We start from the raw sequence: 19,916 nt of genomic DNA on the forward strand, positions 1-19,916 counted from the left end.
TTGAACAGGAGATTTCAGACTTCTTCCCACGAAATGAAAACTCGGTGGTGCACTATGCCACGTTATGGGAGGCATTCAAAGACACCATCCGTGGTCTATGCATTGCCAAGAGCGGAGGAATACTAAAAGACATATGGGCCATATTGAGTAGACTGGAAGGCGACCTCAAACATATCGCAACTCCCTTACAGACAACCCCATCGCTTGAGCTGCAGACGCAATTTAGGATTGCACTGGATGAGTACCGGGACACTGCTGAGAGCGAGTGTAAGTTCAGGGGAAAGTACTATAGGGCAAGGCAATACGGAGAGGGAGACAGATCAGGAAGGGCATTGGCATCCCTAATCCGACCTCCGCGGTTCTCAAATATGGTCCTAGAGGTGGAGGATGAGGATGGCCAGACCCATAGGGACATGGCTAATATAGTGGCAGCCTGTCGTAGTTTTTATAAAAGTCTATATAAGACTCAAAGAGATCACTCTGCTGAGTTTGACGCCTTTTTTGAGGACACAGCGATAGCATGGCTGGGAGATGGCCAAAGGAAATTTCTTTTACGACATCATGAGGACGACGAGATAGTTACGGCTATTATGCAGCTATCTATTATGCAGCTATCATCTGGAAAGGCGCCAGAGCCGGACGGCCTCCTGGCGGAATTTTATAAAACCTTTCACCACCTTCTCATTTCGATCATGAGACACGTGTCTGAAGAGGCCAGGGAGTCTGGGATCCTTCCCCCCTCTATGCGGGAGGCGCACATTATCTCCATACCCAAGCCAGGTAAAGACGCCAAATATTGCGATTCGTACAGACCCCTCTCCTTAATAAATGTGGATGCCAAGATTTTGGCTAAATTAATTGCAAACCGAATCAGCCCTCTGATGAAAGCATTGATCCGCCCGGACCAGTGGGGCTTTGTGACAACTAGAGGCACATCCCACAATTTGCGTACACTATTCGCTCTCCTACAAGATGTAGATCCAGAGACAAACGCTGCAGCAATATTCCTGGACACCAGAAAGGCGTTTGACTCCCTGGAATGGGACTATTTGGCCTACATGCTGCAACATATTGGATTTACCCCTGCCTTTCTCACCTGGATTAATCTATTGTACTCAGGGTTGCAGGCACGGATCATTATTAACCGGGTACAGTCGGCCCCTTTCGCGATCACCAGAGGCACCTGTCAGGGGTGTCCTTTATCACCCCTACTATTTGCCATTGCCATTGAACCGTTGGCGGCCAAAATCAGGCAACACCATCGAGCGCACGCCCTGGTCTACCCGGAGAGGCAAATTCTAATCTCACTATATGCGGATGACCTGACGCTATATCTAAGGGACCCTGATAGAAGTCTTAACCCAATTCATCGTGTACTGATATTGTTTGGTAGACAGTCCGGAATAAAGGTGAACTGGGGGAAGTCCCAGGTATTCCCCCTAACTCCTCCCCGCGTTTCGAGCCTGACTATCCACTGGCTTGGTGCGCAGATTAAGTTACATATTTGTGAATCCACATCTCCCGCTGCTGGGAGGAACTGATGAGAGACAATTATGGCTGGGTACTGCATCAATTGACGGCTAAAATAACCAGATGGATTGTGATGCCCTTATCCATGGCCGCCAGAATGACGTTTATTAAAATGGTGATCTTACCTAAGCTTCGTTACCTGTTTACAAACATTCCTTACGCCCGAGCCGCCATTTCCTTAACCGTATCAAATCACAGCTGATTAGATTGACCTGGGGCAGGAAACAGCCCAGATTGGCTTGGGAGATCCTCGCGTGTCCCTTTGACGCCGGAGGTCTGGAAATCCCGGACATATTTTAACTGTGCCCAGGCTCACTTTGCGGCCTACTGGATACATCCCCCCCGTATATGCCTCATCTGGCTGTGGAGGATGGGCACATGATGCCCACTCCTTATTCGGCATATTTGAGCACCCCCACGGTGCCTAGACACCTGGCTTCCACTACCGTCCAGTGCACTACTCGCGCTTGGCAGGACCTGGCGCAGCGGCTCCAGAGCCCCCTATTATACTCGCCTTTGTTGCCTCTACGGGGACGATACGATATTCCTGTTACACGAGCTGGAGGGTGCTGTAGGATATAACGGAAGTTTTCTCGGCTCACTTGGGGTCAACTATATACACAAAGGACTTTTTTGCACCAGTGATGAATTCTTTAGCGCCGTCCCCCTCACCCCGCTTGAACGCTTTTACTATGTGCAACTTAGGCAGGACGCTCGGGCCCTTACACCTTGCTTCCCACTTGAACCGTCCATCATGGTCCCTCTGCACATACTGTTACAGCAGGAACCCCCAGAGCATGTAGTTTCACGGCTATATTCTACTACACAGAAGGAATGGGAAAGGAACCCCGCCCCGGCCCGGGTCAGATGGGAGGGAGACATGGGGCACACCCTCACGGAAGAACAATGGCCATTCTGCTGTCGGCAGACCGGGGAAATCTCGGCCAATAGCAGATTACGACTCATACATTTTAAATATTTGCCTCAACTCTATTACACACCTGTCCGACTGCACCGCCTTCGGCTGCGCGATAACGATCGGTGTGAGCGATGCGGAGCGGAATGTGCGGGGTTTGGCCACCTGGCCTGGGACTGCCCAATGATTAGGACATACTGGAGGGAGGTTCTTAGTGCATTGGATGAGATGACAAGGATGCACGTGCCTGATACCCCCCTTGTGGTGCTCTTGGGGTACACTGAACAATTGCCAGTTAAGATCCGAAAATATGCATCAATGGCCCTTTTGTTAGCAAAAAGAAGGATTGCATGCCGCTGGGGGAGAGGAAGGGCTCCAAAATCTAAAGAGTGGTTGAACGATCTTACACACTTTCAGGATCAGTTACATATTGACACAGAACTTATGCCACCTACATCTCGCCCACGGGACATTTGGGGCCATTTGCAAACTTACCTCTTGACTCATACTGACACTGATGACATGCACCCAGAACAGATCTCGGCGGAGCGGGGCAGACGGGCTGACGCGGGACACTCCGAAGATGTAGAATCATGACATGCTGGAGGAGGCTGTTTGTCTGGCGCTGGACACTAGGTGGTTTGGGGAGCAGCGATGATGTGTGATGCTGGTACATGACAGGGGACCAATGTATGGGGTGATCAACCCGGATGGAAGTCGATGGCAAGAGATCTGTGTTTTTTTTCCCGCTATTGGGATTTTTATGAGTTTTAGAGACCTATATAAGTGACTGAATAACATGCATGCTCTCCCTACGCGGCCGGCCCGATGGGTTGTAGGCGGCATGCTGTGCTTCTTCCCATGCCCTCTGTGTTGTGGATTCGATTGGGACGCAGTGCCGGCCCGTTGGGATGTAGACACCCTGCTGTGTCAACTATGCAACCAGTCAATAAAGGTCTTGTTGGAAACAATATATATATCTAGCTAGGAAAAAAAAATTTCGTTCTACAATAGGACTATATTAGTTGTACAACAATTATGTAATTGAGTGTAGAAGCGAGAGTGAAATTGTCATGTAATCATGGTGTGTGAAGTGGCGTGCAGGAGTCAAGGCAAGGTAACTGGGTACATGGATATGTAGTTGGTAGGATAAGTTTTACATATAAAAACATTATAAGCACATTTTAAACATCATACATAAGTCATCAATATGTAAGACATATGCAAAAGAAACCATTGATGGATGGAATGCTGGACAATGCAAACATTCACCCCCAGTCACAAGGATCTGGGTTTAATCCATCATTCTTTTGTTCACCACACCACCCCAGATTGGACCCTGCCATATGCAAATCAGTCTTGACCCTGTTCCTTGTGGGAGCAGTCCAGCCCGAACTGCCAAGCCCGGTCCTCCCTGGACTGGAAACAAGCATCCTGGGACCGGTGTCAGGGCACACCCTTCATCAGCCAGGCTAGCTTGAATCCAGTGGTGTAGAGAGCACGGGACCCACGTCTGGGCATACCCTTCCCACTTAGGGCGACATATGCAAAAGAAACTATTGATGGCCAGAATGCTGGACAATGCAAACATTTACTCCCAGTCACAAGGATCTCGGTTTAATCTATCATTCTTTTGCTCACCACACCACCCCAGATTGGACCCAGCCATATGCAAATCAGTCTTGACCATGTTCCTTGTGTGAACAGTCCAGCCCAAACTGCCAAGCCATGTCTTCTCTGGACCGGAAACAAGCATCCTGGGACTGGTTTTTTGTTTTTTGCATTTGTCACCCCGTGGGATGGGTATGCCCAGATGTGGGTCCCGTGCTCTCCATACCACTGGAGCTATCCTGGCTGATGAGGGGTGAGACCCTGAAACCGGTCCTAGGATGCTTGTTTCTAGTCAAGGGAGGACCTGGCCTGGCAGTTCGGGCTGGACTGTACCCATTGGGCACAGGGTCAAGACTGATTAGCATTTGGCTGGGTCCTGCCAAATTGATGGATTCAAGCCCAGATCTCTGTACTGGGATGAATGTATGGCATTGTTCTGCAATCTGTCCCTCAATTGTTCTTTTTGCATTTGTCACCTCGAGTGGGTCGGGTATACCCAGACATGGGCCCTGTGCTCTCCATGCCACTGGAGTCAAGCTATCCTGTCTGATGAGGGGTGAAACCCCCAAACCGGTCCTAGGATGCTTGCTTCCTGTCCAGGGAGGACCTGGCCTGGCAGTTCGGGCTGGACTGTTCCCATTGGGCGCAGGGTCAGGACTGTTTTTCATATGGCTGGTTCCAAACTGGAAAGGCATGGTGAGCACAAAAATGATGGATTCAGGCCCAGATCTCTGTACTGGGGTGAATGTATGACATTGTTCTGCATTGTGTCCATCAGTTTTTCTTTTTGCATCATATGTAAGACAGGCTGGAAATGACAAGAGTGAGTCTTAGCTGAACTGGATGCAGAGTAGTCAGGAATGATTGTTATGGATGTGTGGAGTATCAAAGTCAAGAATTCATATCTTATTGCTGTTGGTTTTCGATATTTAAGATTGGAACTCTGCGGGGTTGTTGAAGATCAAAGGTTTCCTTATGTAGTTAATTATTATTCTGTCTGGGCTGATGAAGGAGAAGGTGGTGTTCAGCGCTGTGAGGGAATTCCGTAGAGCTAGGAAGCCTTTTCTGCAAAACATTTTCTCTTTTGCATAGTCTTGGGCTATTCCGATCTGGTTGTCATTCTTGATTAGTGTTTTAGATTTCTTCATGTGTTTTAGGATAGCCTCAGAGTGCTGAAATCTACGAGGGCTGAAAATGAGAGGACATAGGTTTCTAGAGTCATGGATTAGTCTGGTTGGGACTCTATGAGCCCTTTCGATTTGTTTCTCAAATTAAATTCCGAGGGTGTGTGGTATCCATTGTTCGAGAAAGGAGACACACGAGGAGGCTTGGTTTGTAGTCCCTTCATGCAATCAACATATTCTGAGGTTACCTTTTCTGTTCCTGTTCTCTAAATCTGTTATGATTCTGGAGAGGGTGATTATCTGCTTGGAAGAGGGCTGGGATATCTTTCTTATATTTGCGGTACTCATCATCTAACACACTAATTCTGAATCCAGCTTCCCCTATTCGTGAGGATACAGATTAAAAGTCCTTCCGCAGGCAGGAGATATCAATTTGAGTGAGGTCGGTATTTACTTTGGTGCTTTGGCCAATTCTTGTAGTAAAGAGAGGCTGCATAGGATTAGGTCCATTTTGTTGTTAGCACCTCGGGCTTATTTTGGTTTGACTGGCGACTCAATTGCAGGTGGATCTTGTTTGGCCCTTTTAAGGGATGCTTTCTGTTCTAGCTGTCTTTATGATCCTTTATGTCCCTGTCTTTAAGATCTTTTTTGTCCGCCATTGTGGATATAGGCACAAGAATTGGGTCTACTTGGTACTGTTGCTGATCCGTTGATGGAGGTTGGGACCACTTGCGTTAACTAGGTCTGGCAGTGGTGTAGCAGGCTCTGTTGGTCGGAGCCTCGGTACTCAGCACTTGAGTGGAGAGTGCTGGATCTCAAGGCAGGAGTGTCACTAATGCTGCATGCTCAGTGATTAATGCTCTTACACTGTCTTGCTGAGGTGTATCGAGTTGCTGCTGGTGTAGATGATGGCTCGCCAAACACACAGAATAACGGGGGAGTTGCAGGAGGGGGTACATTATCCCCTGCGGAATTGGTTAGACCAGCGTTTCCCAAACTGTGGTCCACGGACATTCCCAGGGGGTTCGCAGGACTCAAATGCCTGTCGTCCTAGTGGAAATTAAACTTCCATGCGTCCTCACAGCACACAAGAGCTGTGAATGTTGGCGCAGGGGCGGCAAGACCACAATAGTACAATCGGGAGGCGGGGGCAGCGAATGGGAAGTGGGCAGTCAGGGGGGCGGGGCCGCAGGGGGCACAGCGGCTGGGGAAATGAGTGGAACAGAAGGCAAAAGGAGCACAAAGACCAGGAAAAAACAAGTGGCACAGAAGGCCGAAGGGCACAAAAAACACGAGTGGAACAGAGGGCAGAAGAGCACAAAAAACGAGGAAAAAACGAGTGGAACAGAGGGCAGAAAGCAAAAAAAAGAGGGAAAAACAAGTGGCACAGAGGGCAGAAAGGCACAAAAACGAGTGGAACAAGAGGGCAGAAGAGCACAAAAAACGAGGAAAAAACGAGTGGAACAGAGGGCAGGAAGGCACAAAAAACAAGTGGAACAGAGGGCAGAAAGGCACAAAAAAACGAGTGTAACAGAGGGCAGATGGGCACAAAAAACGAGGGAAAACAAGTGGAACAGAGGGCAGAAAGGCACAAAAAACGAGGGAAAAACGAGTGGCACAGAGGTCAGAAAAGCACAAAAAACAAGGAAAAAACGAGTGGAACAGAGGGCAGAAAGGCACACAAAACGAGTGGAACAGAGGGCAGAAAGGCACAAAAACAAGTGGAACAAAGGGCAGCAAGGCACAAAAAACGAGGGAAAAACGAGTGGAACAGAAGGCAAGAAGGGCACAAAAAATGAGTGGAACAGAGGGCAGAAAGGCACAAAAACGAGTGGAACAGAGGGCAGACAGGCACAATAAATGAGTGGCATAGAGGGCAGACGGGCACAAAAAACGAGTGGCATAGAGGGCAGAAAGGCACAAAAAATGAGTGGAACAGAGGGCAGAAAGGCACAAAAAAAAGTGGAACAGAGGGCAAATGGGCACAGAAAACGAGTGGAACAGAGGGCAGAAAGGCACAAAAAACGAGGGAAAAACGAGTGGAACAGAAGGCAGAAGGGCACAAAAAACGAGTGGAACAGAAGGCAAAGGGGCACAAAAACGAGGGAAAAACGAGTGGCACAGAGGGCAGACGGGCACAAAAAACAAGTGGCACAGAGGCAAAATACAGAATACAGAAATATAGGGGAAGCTAAGAACAGAAGGCAGAACGGGCAGAGAGGCACGGGGGCAGCGAGGGGAACAGAAGGGAAAACCGGGCAAAGACACGGGGCCGCAAGGGGTACAGAAGGAAAGACCAGGCAGAGAGAGCACGGGGACAGCGAGGGGAACAGAGGGAAGAAAAAGGGGCACGGACCATGTACAGACAGCGGGGGAAGACAGACAACAGCAGTCACAGACACAACAATGAAAATACAGGCAATACAATAAAAGCAATAAAGCATTGAAAGGCACATGTGTATAGGTTACCGTTACTTGGCAGGCAGGTAAAAATAGATGCAGCCTGGATCAACAGTGGATTTTCGTGCTGCTGTCTGATTGCTCACTTTCCACAAGCCCTTGGGTGAATTATGTGTGGTGTCAAGCTTTCATATTCAGACATATCAAGCTCTTATTCTGTGTAGCCTTTGCAGTTTGTTGTTGGCAAGGTATGGGGCAGTGGGCATCCTAACAGGAGAGGGTCATGTCAAGTGCCACGTGAGGCCTCTCTGAAATATGCCTTAACTGCACTGCTCACCCCTTGGTGGTAAAATGTTGTTCTGTCTGTGACTAAATATTATGTCTAACAGGGGTTTATGGTAATTGACATAGCATTGTTCCATGATCTCGCTGAAACAATATGCCTCCTGTGCAGATACCTTCCTGCCATCTCATGCAATTCCATGATGAACTCCTAATATAGACCTTGAATTTGCTCTTTACACTGGACTCATCGCTTTGTGCACTATCTTGTTAGAATTTTCACAATATTCATTGATCCTTGGGGCTTGTCTTTATTATAAATGATTCATAATTGTATAATATTTTAGACCTTCTTAAACTGTGAATAGGTAAAAATGCTAATTATTCACAATCATTCAACCTGTTGCTGTAAGGAAGGGTCACCACGCCAAGGTTCTGGAATGAGAATGTAGAGGTGCTGCTATGGCTGAGAGCAGGAGACTTGTACCACTAAATAATACACTGCTGTATGCATACATCTCCATGCCAATAGACCCAATTCAGGCTGTCTCCCTCTTGAAATTGCCTCTGCTTCAAAAGGCGTTTTTAAAAAGAAATTTAAATTGTACAAATTGCTTGGGGGTCCCCGGCTTACAGTAGTGATTCAGTGGGGGTCCTCAGGAGTCAAAAGTTTGGAAACCACTGGGTTAGACCCTTTCTACGACACAATAATTGATTATTTGAGCTTGCCACGTATTTAATGGTTCTTAAGAGCTTGTGCACCTTCCATGGCATGGGGGTATGGGAATAGAACCTGTGGCAGATAATAGCTCGCAATCTTACTGCATATCTCTTGATTGTGTCTTGCTGATTAGAGTTTCATAGGCCTCAGGCCAAACGATACAACTGTGTGTTAATTATCTGCACACACATCCTAGAGTGCAGGAGAGAGGAGGTTGCTCGCAGATTACCTCGGGTACTTGGATGCAAGGAAGTGCGGGTTGTTACTAAATGCACCAATCAGTTGTCAGTTTATTTCTTGGTTATCTGCATGATAGGCTTCATGGTAGGCCTTAGAATGTGATAGGTCTTAAACCCTGGCAGATCTTTAAAAAATGGGGTTGAAGGCCTGTTATTGGCCCGGCGATGGTTTAGATGATGTTGGAGGTGGGCGCTCCCATTAGTATGCTTTTCTGAAATTTAGGGGGGAGAGTGTTGTGATGCGCATTGGTAGCTGCAGGAGGGCTCGCGGTTACGCTGTTATTGGGCGGTTGTCAAAATCATGGGGTAACTCGCCGAGGGCCCATCGTCGGATCAGCACAGGAGTGGGCAGGTGCATAGTGGTACGTTGTGCAGCCTCACAGCTTCTGCGCCATGCGAGTCGGAGCTGCAGATTTGTAGAGTGGGTGCTGAGGAGACTAGGGTGAGCATCTCCACATGCACAAGCCCTTGACAGAAGTCTTTGGCTGGACTCGTGCAAGTGTGCACAGGAGTGCCAGGATGCAAAACAAAGCCTGGCCTTCTCGCTGACCCGGCACCAATGTTACCCATGTCGGAGGTGCCATACGCCATGGGGTGGAGGCAGGTGTGAACTCATGCATTTTACCTCCGTATTTAAGAAGCGGCCTGTAGGATTCTGCACAGGATGCTGGCAAGGGCTCTAGCGGCACTGCAGGACACTGGGAATGGGCGCGCATGGAGGTGCAGATCTGCTGCGCCATCTTGCTTTTCTCTATCTTGCTAGGCCTCAAGAGGGGAGGGTGCACACGATGATTACAAAAAAATTAATAAGGGTGACGCTTTACCTCCTTGTCACTTAGATGTCATATTTTTACTCGGAGGGTCTGAAAGCATTTTGGATGATGGGTTTGTGACGGGTGCGCCAATCCTTGTGGCACCGCGGGCACCATTTCTCAATCCGCCCACCTTGCTAAATGTCTGGGAGTCACCTGGCAATCAACATGAGGGGAGGGCTTAGGAGCTTCAACAGCTGTTTTCCGTTCTCAGTAGGTCATCTGTAGCTCATTTCTGCCTCATTAGGGGTGGATGGTGGTGGATTACGGGAGAAAAATGAATACAATCTTCCCCGGCTCCTGGAGCTCACTCTTCGGACGGCCATTGTGACTGTGCCCAAAGCTGACATTGTTAATGCATATGAAACTACCTAAAACAAATTAAGCGATATTAATAAAAAGATGCAAAAAATGTATGACGTACCAAAGACAACTAACAATAAGAGAAGAACCTGTATTCAGGTCATATAAAACCAGCATTGGCATAGCCAATAGGTCTCGCCTTTGGGACCTCATAAGTGTTTAGGCATGCAACAGTTGATGTTGTTGCACCAAGGATATTGTGCTGCATAACTAAATACTTATAAGGTCCCAGAAGCGAGACCTATTGGCTATGCCAGTGCTTGTTTTACTATTGTGTATGCTCTGGTCCGTGCGTGCGCCCACAAGGGGGGCTTCTGCTTGACTTGTGACTTCTTTCTTTGTCATAGTGCAGGTTACATTGTTCCTGTCTGCGCTTTTCTTGCTGCTGTCTGACGCTTGTACTCCCCCCTCCTCTCGCACTTCTCTTTCCAGGGTGATCCTTGCAATGTTTGTGACGCTTGCACCAACTAAGCGCGTCTCAAGATTCGTGCGTTTAGCTTCTGGCTCGCCACAGTCACTTCGTGAGTTTTGGGGCCAACCAATGTGTCCACCATCACTACCTGTCTCACAATTGATGTTAGTGCTTAGAAGCATCATGATTCATGACAGTGTCTGTAAGTTTTGTACAATTAGATTGGCATAACGTATGCAACAGGAGCACGGCAGACAGAGTTTGCAAGTGGGCTGATGAGGCTGGCGCGCTGATTGCTCAACGCGTTCACAGTGAAGCTAGAACAGGAATTGTGCAAGGAGATGGGAGAAGCTGGCACAGGAGATGCCCAAGGCGAGCAGCGAGGTGCTTGTGATATTCGTGCAAGTGGGTCAGGGAATTTATCTGACAGAGGTAGGAAGACCCAGCGAGGCCAGCACCCCAACCGACGTGTGGCTTTGGAGACACACCTAGGGTACCGTGAGCAGGGGAGGGGGCGGTCTGTGAAGTTGCCACGCACGCTGGTGGATGAGCGGGGAGCGAGAGCCTGACGCACTGTTTACGGAGGTGAGGGTAGTGGCTGATATTGGGACAGTTACCAGTGTCAGAGAGACAGACACGCACTTGACACGTGATAACAGCGACACACTTTTAAAATGTGTGTGTGCACCGGATTACTAGCAGAATGGTGACCACACAGATGTGCAAGATGATGTGGGCTTGTGATGTCATTGGTGCCCAAGTGCCATTTGCCTAGGGTCGCTGGTAAAGCCGTGCATGCACTAGCAAGCCATGATGTCATAGAGGCCTGCACACTAAACGCCACGTGGATTGTCCCTAGACTTGTTGTGCACCATCAGTGTGCACAACCTCAGTTGCAGTTTGGTAGCGGATGGTCGATTGGCACGCACAGACGTCATAGAGGAAAGCAACACGAGGTCGCAAGTGATGTCACTAAAGCATTGTCAAATAGTGTGTGCAACATCAGTGGTTGTATGTTGATACGTACACTGCCTCATCGGAGTTCTTCTCTCCCCATAAGACCTGCTTAAAGGCAAAAGCACCATGGCCCTCCACCTGGCGGCACTTCAAGATTCTTACCTGAGAGCACGGACTCTCTCTAGATTCACCATCCTCCAAGCAGGGCTGCCCACGAGCTGTCCCTCAGCACCTGCCCTCTGCCACTGCCCCACTCCTCTGCTCTGCAGGTGAGCCTGGGTAGGGAAGAGCAGCTCTGTGCGCCACAACCACCTTTGGCTGCCGGCCTAAGCAAAGCGCGCATTTGCATACAATGATTCTCCTGCTGGCTCCCAATACTGCTGCAGCCTCCCTGGGAGTAGGAAAGTGTTAAAGATCACAGTAATCCACCTGTACTGCCACCCTTAGCCCCCCTAAACAGCCAGCAGCCCCCAGTGTCACATGGGACAAGCTCACGGGACGGAGGCGCCCATTTACACTCCCGCCTGCCAGAGCCGAAATCCCTGAAATTTCCCACAGGAGAAGGGACACGCGGCACAGTCTAATTGCCGAGAATGAGCAAGCGATAGATAGCCTGGTGTGCCAGATGCCTGTTGAATCATGCCCGCTCTACCCTACCCGACTGGACCGACACCCCCGCAGGCTTGTATATACTCCTCAGGAACACCGCATCCCTTGCCTTGAGAAGAAGGCCGCTTGCCATCAGAAGTGCAGCTTGATCCGTTAGCCTTCCTAATCACAACCAAACCAAGCCTTAGCCTACCCAAAATCCATACCTGAATATCTCTGATCCATACGTTAAATTGCAGGCTGATACTAACACTTGGCCCATCTGTAACCCTAAACTATATCCAGGGCTACTTGAATTATTTGGTTCTGCGACTGCGGTATTTTCCACATAATTATGGATTCACTGCATTTACCACTTAATCTTAATGTATCATCTGTTGCATAATATACAGGTTGTAACCAAAAAATTGTTTCTGGTTGAATCGCATCAAAAGTTATTACAAGCGCGCGCTCGCCCATGCCTCATGCTGAAAGGAGTCAGCAGGGGGAGGGGATAGAGGAGAGGGCCTGTGCCGGTTTCCTCTCTTGCGAGAGCGAGCAGGGGCACCATATGTTTGCTAGTTAATTACAAACATATGGTGTCACAGCTCGCTCCCGCAAGGGAGTCGCCAAACGTGCACGTGTTGCCATTGAAGGCAATGCAACACGTGCACGTTTTTAGGGCGAAAAGCCAATCGATTTTAAAAGGTCTTTTTCCTATGCAGCGCATGCGCGCTGCATAGGCAAGACCTAAAAAGTAAAGGCGTTTTTCAGCGCAGTTAACAGTGAAGTATTTAATGAGGTATTAACGCAGGGTTCAATGAGACAACCTGTCATATCCTTGGATTTTATGGTGCACTTTTTTGAAACTTAACCTGTTGTGTTTTTACATTCAGAATATCAATTGGCATTAGCGGATGCAGTATAAAAGACCTTGAGTCATTCCTTAACTCAGACGCGTCATTTTGTTTATGGAATGCACCATCAGTTCAAACAACCCTTACTAAGTCCCCTGTCTGTGGCAACAAGCTTGTTGAAGCGAAAGAGGAATGTGATTGCGGCCCTGATCAGGTCTGTAAACGCCAAAAATATTTTTGTCCTTAAAAATGTTTTATTGTATAAGGTGCTTGAATTTGTTTCATAGCGTAAAGCCTGGAGAATCGTATATAAATACTGCTTTGTGTGTCTCGCCAGCCTCATGTTTCCCAAAAATCATAATAAGTGTATATATATATATATATATATATATATCACAGCTCCACTTGCACCTGCCAGACGCACTCCCAGGCTGGTGCCTGCTCGTCGGGGGTGCACCCGACCATAATATCCGCTTCGCAGTCCCTCCCCACAATCTTGGGAATTAGGTAGCAGCACTCCGGGGTTAGTTCACAGTTTCAGGTTTTATTGATCAAAACGCGCTTTCGGCACTCGGCCTTCGTCAGTGTCACACTGACGAAGGCCGAGTGCCGAAAGCGCGTTTTGATCAATAAAACCTGAAACTGTGAACTAACCCCGGAGTGCTGCTACCTAATTCCCAAGATTGTGGGGAGGGACTGCGAAGCGGATATATATATATATATATATATATATATATATATATATATAGAACAACCAACTTCAGAAGCAATTCTAATGAAGCAGGCACGGACTCCAGGCTGTAGGTAAAAGGCTTCTTTTTATTAAATCCGGTCACCCACGACCCCAAGGCAAAAGAGACCCTTTGTCAATCTGTTTGGCGCCATTACTTTTCCAAATAAATACCCACTCCCCCTCAAGGCATAGGTAGACATAGAGAGCACACTCAATAATCAGCATACGACTCAACCCTCAACAATGTGAGTACGAGTTAAATACATATGCTATAAACAATATACTGAAAGACTGAAAATGCATAGATACACTCTATGGTCATTTCCATGCTGAAAGTGTTACTTTAAACAAACTGTGCTATCAGAAACAAACTGTGCTATCAGAAACTGTGTTAAACCCGCTAGAGAGGGAACTAGCCTACATCGAATATGAGGCACCAAACAATCTTTGATCTGTCGCTTGTACATTAACACACATCATATAAATAAAAATAAATGCCAAATGCAATGTTTAAAAAAAATAAAAACCCAGTTGCTGTAAAAGATCGATTACCGCCTAGTCTCCATATGAGCCAAAATGTGTAGAGCTGTCTTTCCGTCTGCAGTCCCCTTCTCCTGTACAAAGACTGTAAAAGTTCATAATGCAGCAATCGGGATTAACACCACAAACGGTTTCTGGGAGGAGGTAATGTTTTGAATGCCATAGAACAAAACAGTGCATATATATAATATACATACAGGGGCTTTCAGTCAGCCTTCTTCATCCATTGGTCTGTTCAGTTGTCATTCACAGCATGGGCAGCGGGTCAACCCACTTTCTCTATTGGTTCTCTTCGTGGTGAGTGACTGCATTTTGCCTACTTACTCTGCATCTTGCATATTGCCTATTTACTCTGTGGCCAAATACGAAAAACTGATAACCAGTATGAAAGGCAGCACAGTCCTTTCGACAGACACCACTAATTGTTCCTGGCTTTACCCTCCCTACCAACTTTCCTCAATTGAGTTACTGCTGGCTAGGCTTTTCTGAGTACTGCTGCAATATAGATCTAGGATCCGGTGCAGAACAGCAGGGGCTTCTCCAGACTGAAGCTAGATGAATTGCTAAATATTAGACCTGCAAACTGGGTATCGATGATCAAGTGGAATTATGGGCCTTCAGTAAGATGCAGAGAATCAAAAGGTTCCCGCTTATGTTGCTTCATGAAAAAGCTGTTGTTCCCCTATGTCTATTCCAATTGCATGTCTCAAAAAGATTTAAGATCTCTGTTTTCTGTGCTGAGCCTTTGTAATTATAAGCTGATTATCTTCATAGCATGTTTGTTTTCGACAAATCACCAAATAGGTTGAACAAAATAATGTTCTCTTTTTTGTATATTTTGCTTTGATGACATATTTATTGGATAATGTCTCTTATGACCCGAGTGTATTTGCCTATCTTTGTCCTCACACAGTGTTGTTATAACATATGCCAGTTATATGTTAAGAGTAGTTTAGCATAATTTAGTAGCATATGATATGGTACACATTGCCGCAGGTGCGATGTAACTCTTTTGAGAGACAGTGTAGTTCATCAATGTACAAAGTTATGTACAGACATATGCTGATGGATACTTCTGGCTGTGGATTCCTCACCTTTTGAATTTACCCCATGTGCAACATTCCTCAGAAAACTTTTCACCTTAGCTCTCCTACATCGATAAGGACATCATAATGCCACGGCTCCGCACCGACTCCACGCGATGTAATCGAAGCCATAAGAAGACCTCCTCTGTATGCTGACCATCAAACCACCCTAAACCGCATGGAGTGCAAGTGGATTTATAACTGCAAATCCTTTGAAAATGGACTGAATTCGCTTGATGAGTGGAATACATGAATATAACTTTTACTGAAGCTTTATTATTCCTCCTGTCTGCACCAAGATTTGTCTTGTTCTGTTAATAGCGGCAGAGCGACCCTGGTGATGTTCATGCATGCTCTATTGCTACCTGTACGTAAATAAGTGTTTCTGCTATGAAAATGCTCATTGTCACCCCTTTAATTCATAAATACACTGTCATACATGTTTATAAAATGTATATAAATTGTTTTTAAGTTGTGAGCACTTCATAATAAAAGATTGCTCAAAGCTATCTTCTTGTTCCTTAATGAATAATATTATTCAGTGCAGATACCATCCCTTGATTGCAACTATACACAAATGAGCCCCCATAGCTCATGTTCTGTATATAATTTGTTTTTAAGTTGTGAGCAGTTGATAATAACAGATTGCTCATTGCCATGTACAGAACAATTCAGTGTAGATACAATCCCTTGTCAGCAACTATATATAATAGAGCCCCCTGTAGCGCATGTCCAGTACACCCATAATGAGGACTCCAGCACCCGTTAGCGCAGGTTCTGCCACTTGAACACTATTCCCTCAACGCATGCGCCGTTACTGGGACACATCGTGAAAGAGCTCGCTCAACTCACTTCTGGTTCCGCCACCGCAGACGAATCTACTTCTGCGCACTGACCAGGAAGGTTCTCCCCTGTCTTCGGCTGCCTTGATTTAGTAAGTGACACTACCACTTCTCGACCGCAAAGGGATCCCACCATGCAGTCGTATGAGGCCTTGATTTTATCCCTCTTCACGCATTCGAGGTCCGGCCGTAAATTAAATTGCAAATTTGCCGACTCTGTAAGTATAAATTCACCCTTAGTCACTGGAGACACCGCGTGATGTAATTTCCACTTGCAAGCGCCAGGTATAATCACTGAACTTTCCCTCACTCCAGCCACTCCATTTTTATATTAAAATCACGAGCGGTTAGGCTTGCATTTTGTGATTGATGTGCTGTCATAACATGCCAGGGATTAGCCTTCGTTCACCTAGACTTAGGCGCCTACCTCCGCTATACCACAACATTCTAATACCTTGTTTTAAATGCCACAACAGTTTTTCTTTAGATACACAGAAAGAGAAACTGCCCTAAACCAGAATAAGACGCCCACCTGAATCCGCCCAGACCTACGCTAACCACTGAAGATACATAGCGCTCAAGTACAAGCGCCCACTCCACTAGTAAGCGTGTTTTTACTCAAAAACAACCCAACACCCGCCAATCCCCCCTCTCCCCCCTCCCCTCCCATTCCCCCCTTTCCCTACCCATCCACCCCCGTTTTTTTAAACAAAATACGACTGGCCAATATTTGTTTACCTAATTCCATAACGCTTTGAATTTAGAATCTTTGACTGGAAAAGAGATAAGGCGTCCACATGAATGCTCGCAACCCCGTCCTGATTACCTGGCATTCTTGTGATTAGATCCAGGGCTCAACCACAAGCGCCAACCCCCGGAGTAAGGAACCTCCTTTTAAGCATCACAAGACACTCATTCATAAGACACTGTGCTTGACTATTGCCAATTACATCCCTTTATATGAACTTGCAGACTCCTCAACTCCACGATCAGCAACACGCCTATTCACCTGGCGCATATGTGAGTCCTCGTGATATTTACACTGCATTACTAGCTGCAGGCACCTAAGTAGGATTGTAACACACCTACCTTCCTTTCCCTGTCAGCAAACCCACAATTGTGCATTACCTTGGCAGCAACCATACGAAGCACAAGACTCATCCTTTGTTCATATTTCTCTCTCCAAGTGCAACGTAAGTGCGCCTGTACAACAATTTCCCCTACACTTCTCAAACCAACCCAGTATTGACTTACGCTATAACCCACTTAACCTCCCTCCCCATCAACCAATACAACTGCCCGTTGCAAATCAGTGAACTAACACAAGAACCAGACTCATCCCCTCTCCTATTCATCTTATCCGTAAGTGCCACAAACCCGTTCCGTGCTGCGTAACTTAAGCCCATGTAGCCCCCAGTACCCATAACCCCACGAGCCACCTTCCCTGCACTGGCTGACCTATCCTCCAAATGCATTAGTAATCATTAATTGTACCTCCACAAATAGTTAAGTGGAATCACTGGGAGCACGCAGGCACTGAATACTGTACTCAGAAAACCAAATAAGCCTTTAGTTGACATCCTTCTGCTCTACTCCAGTTGCAGATTGCTCACACTCTGTCCTGAAGAAGATCTTAACTAGGATAAAGATCGAAACGTAGTCGACCCCCACAACTGGGACCCCATATATTGTATATAGTTAAATTGGAATCCCTCCATGTTGTCAATGTGATGTTATGCTTTTATGTCACTCCTCATTTAGTAACAATATGCACCTATCCACTTATGTGAGCACCTGAACGTATATATTATTATTTTGTTGAGCCCCTTTTTTCTGTTTTAATGAAAATAAACTCCAACTGTTTTCCTACAATCCTGCTCCCGCATTTGATCAAATACCACACTTACATTAAGTGTATTCCTTTCTATAAAGGCACAAATATAAAGACACACTGTGTTGCTACTCCTCTGGACCTAGTAAGGCCAACCTTGATCCACTGTATTCCCTAAAACATACTTGAGATCTGGCAAAAGCTGATGTCCTCTGCTGCAGTCTCTAGATCAGTGGCCAGAAGATATAAACCAGCTCCAGGGGATCCTGTGTTTTTAGCCTCATACCCCACGCCTAAGAGGTTGGTCGTTCAGGCTTCTTGCTCCTCAAAATTGTCATCTGGATCATTCCCTACTACTCCTGCAGATAGGGAGACCACGAGAATGGAGCAGTTGGCAAAAAAACATTTCTTCAGGGAGTGCGCCCCTTCACACTACTTGCTTATTGGATGGTTATGTGCATGCCTTGATGGACTCGGCAAGAGAGGTTGTCTAAAAGTTGCCATCAAATCTCCAAGGGCGTTTTTCCGGGCTGTTGACTGACGCTCAGGCGGCTGCCCGCGAGGTTAACAGGGCTGGACAGAGGTTAACAGGGCTGGACACTGTAGGCTCAGTGGCAAGAGTCATGGGTTCTTCTGTTACAAGACATGACTAGTTAAAGGGATCGTGCTTCTCACCAGATGTTCAGGCTGGTCTTTTGGATTTGCCATTCTACGAGTTTCGTTTGTTTGAGGCCAAGGCTGATTCTGTGCTGCAGAGATTTAAAGGCAGCAAGGTGACTGCGAGATCTTTAGGGCTTCTGTCCCAGCCTAAGTACTATAGACAATCTAGCAGGTTTTTTTCCCGAAGAACTTGTCCTTTCGAGGAGGAAACTGACAGCAACAGCATCAGCAAGGCTCAACTCCCCTTTATAAGAGCTACAGGAGAAGGGACAGAGGGGCATAATATCAAGGGGGTTTATCTCCGCTTTTTTGGCTTTAAAAGCCAAGAAAGCGGAGATAAAATTATCTCCCTATCACCTAGCTGTTGCTAACACCAGTTAGCGACAGCTAGTAGGAGATAGCGACCATCTTGGGCCCCACTTTGCATGTCAGTGATATTTATCACTAATGACATGCAAAGTGGGCGTGCCAAGATGTTAGCGACTGGAAACAGTCGCTAACATCGCTATCTCCTATTACCAACTTTTGAAAATATTCACGCTAAGCGTGAATATCTCCGAAAGCTAACACCTGCCCTGAGCAGTTCTTCGCCATGTTATCCAATGGGAGGTGGATAACATGGCTAAGAGCATTAGCTCGGTAATGCATGAATATCGCTGACTTTTCAGCGATATTCATGCATTGCGGCCGTTTTTTATCGCATTTGCGATAAACCTTGGTAATACCAAGGTTTATCTGCGATAAAAATCGCCGCAGCTCAGCGGTAAATTTTTGTCTCTAACCAAGCAATAGCGATAATTCTCGCTATTGCTTGGTAATATGCCCATCAGTTTGTCAGCATGGTCTGCCCATCAACCAGCCTCCTCCTTTTCCCCAGCAATTGTTGTAGAAAAGCAGCTGTAGCTTCACCATCTTAAGGCGATACCCTGCCACACTTAGGGCGAACAAAGCGATATAAAAGGGGATGATAGCCTGGCTGATGAGGATTATGAATCCGAAACTGGTCCCAGGATGCTTGTTTCTGGTCCAGGGAAGACATGGCTTGGCAGTTCGGACTGGACTGTTCCCATGAGGCACAGGGTCAGACTGATTTGCATATAGCCATGTCTGAACTGGGGTGGCTGAGTGAGCTAAAGAATGGTGATGGATTAAACCCAGATCAGTTGACTGGGGGTGAGTGTTTGATTTGCTCAAACGCTCCGTCCATCATCCCCTTTTGTATCGCTTTGTTCGCCCTAAGTGTGGCAGGGTATGCTCAGACGTGAGTCCCTTGCTCACTTTGCCACTGGATTCAAGCAAGCCGGGCTGAAGACGGCTGTAATGCCAGAAAACGGTCCTCGGAAGCTTGTTTCCGGTCCAGGGAAGGCATGGCTTGGCAGTTCGGGCTGGACTGTTCCCATGAGGCACAGGGTC

At 46.9% G+C, this 19,916-nt stretch overlaps 1 protein-coding gene across 8 annotated transcripts in view; it reads left to right on the forward strand.

Annotated features, from left to right (window-relative positions):
• Positions 1 to 19,916, forward strand: part of LOC144791723 (disintegrin and metalloproteinase domain-containing protein 9-like) — a 2,314,109-nt gene that overhangs the window by 1,001,301 nt on the left and 1,292,892 nt on the right. For all 8 annotated transcript variants that reach the window (XR_013602453.1, XR_013602452.1, XM_078666491.1 and 5 more), the window contains one exon: positions 12,852 to 13,026. Coding sequence is in view for 6 of the 8 variants with exons in the window: in XM_078666491.1 (XP_078522617.1) it covers positions 12,852 to 13,026 (175 nt within the window). In the remaining 2 variants the exon portion in view is untranslated. The remainder of the gene's footprint in view (positions 1 to 12,851; positions 13,027 to 19,916) is intronic.

This window comes from Lissotriton helveticus, chromosome 11, assembly GCF_964261635.1.
Source record: "Lissotriton helveticus chromosome 11, aLisHel1.1, whole genome shotgun sequence".
Taxonomy (NCBI): domain Eukaryota; kingdom Metazoa; phylum Chordata; class Amphibia; order Caudata; family Salamandridae; genus Lissotriton; species Lissotriton helveticus.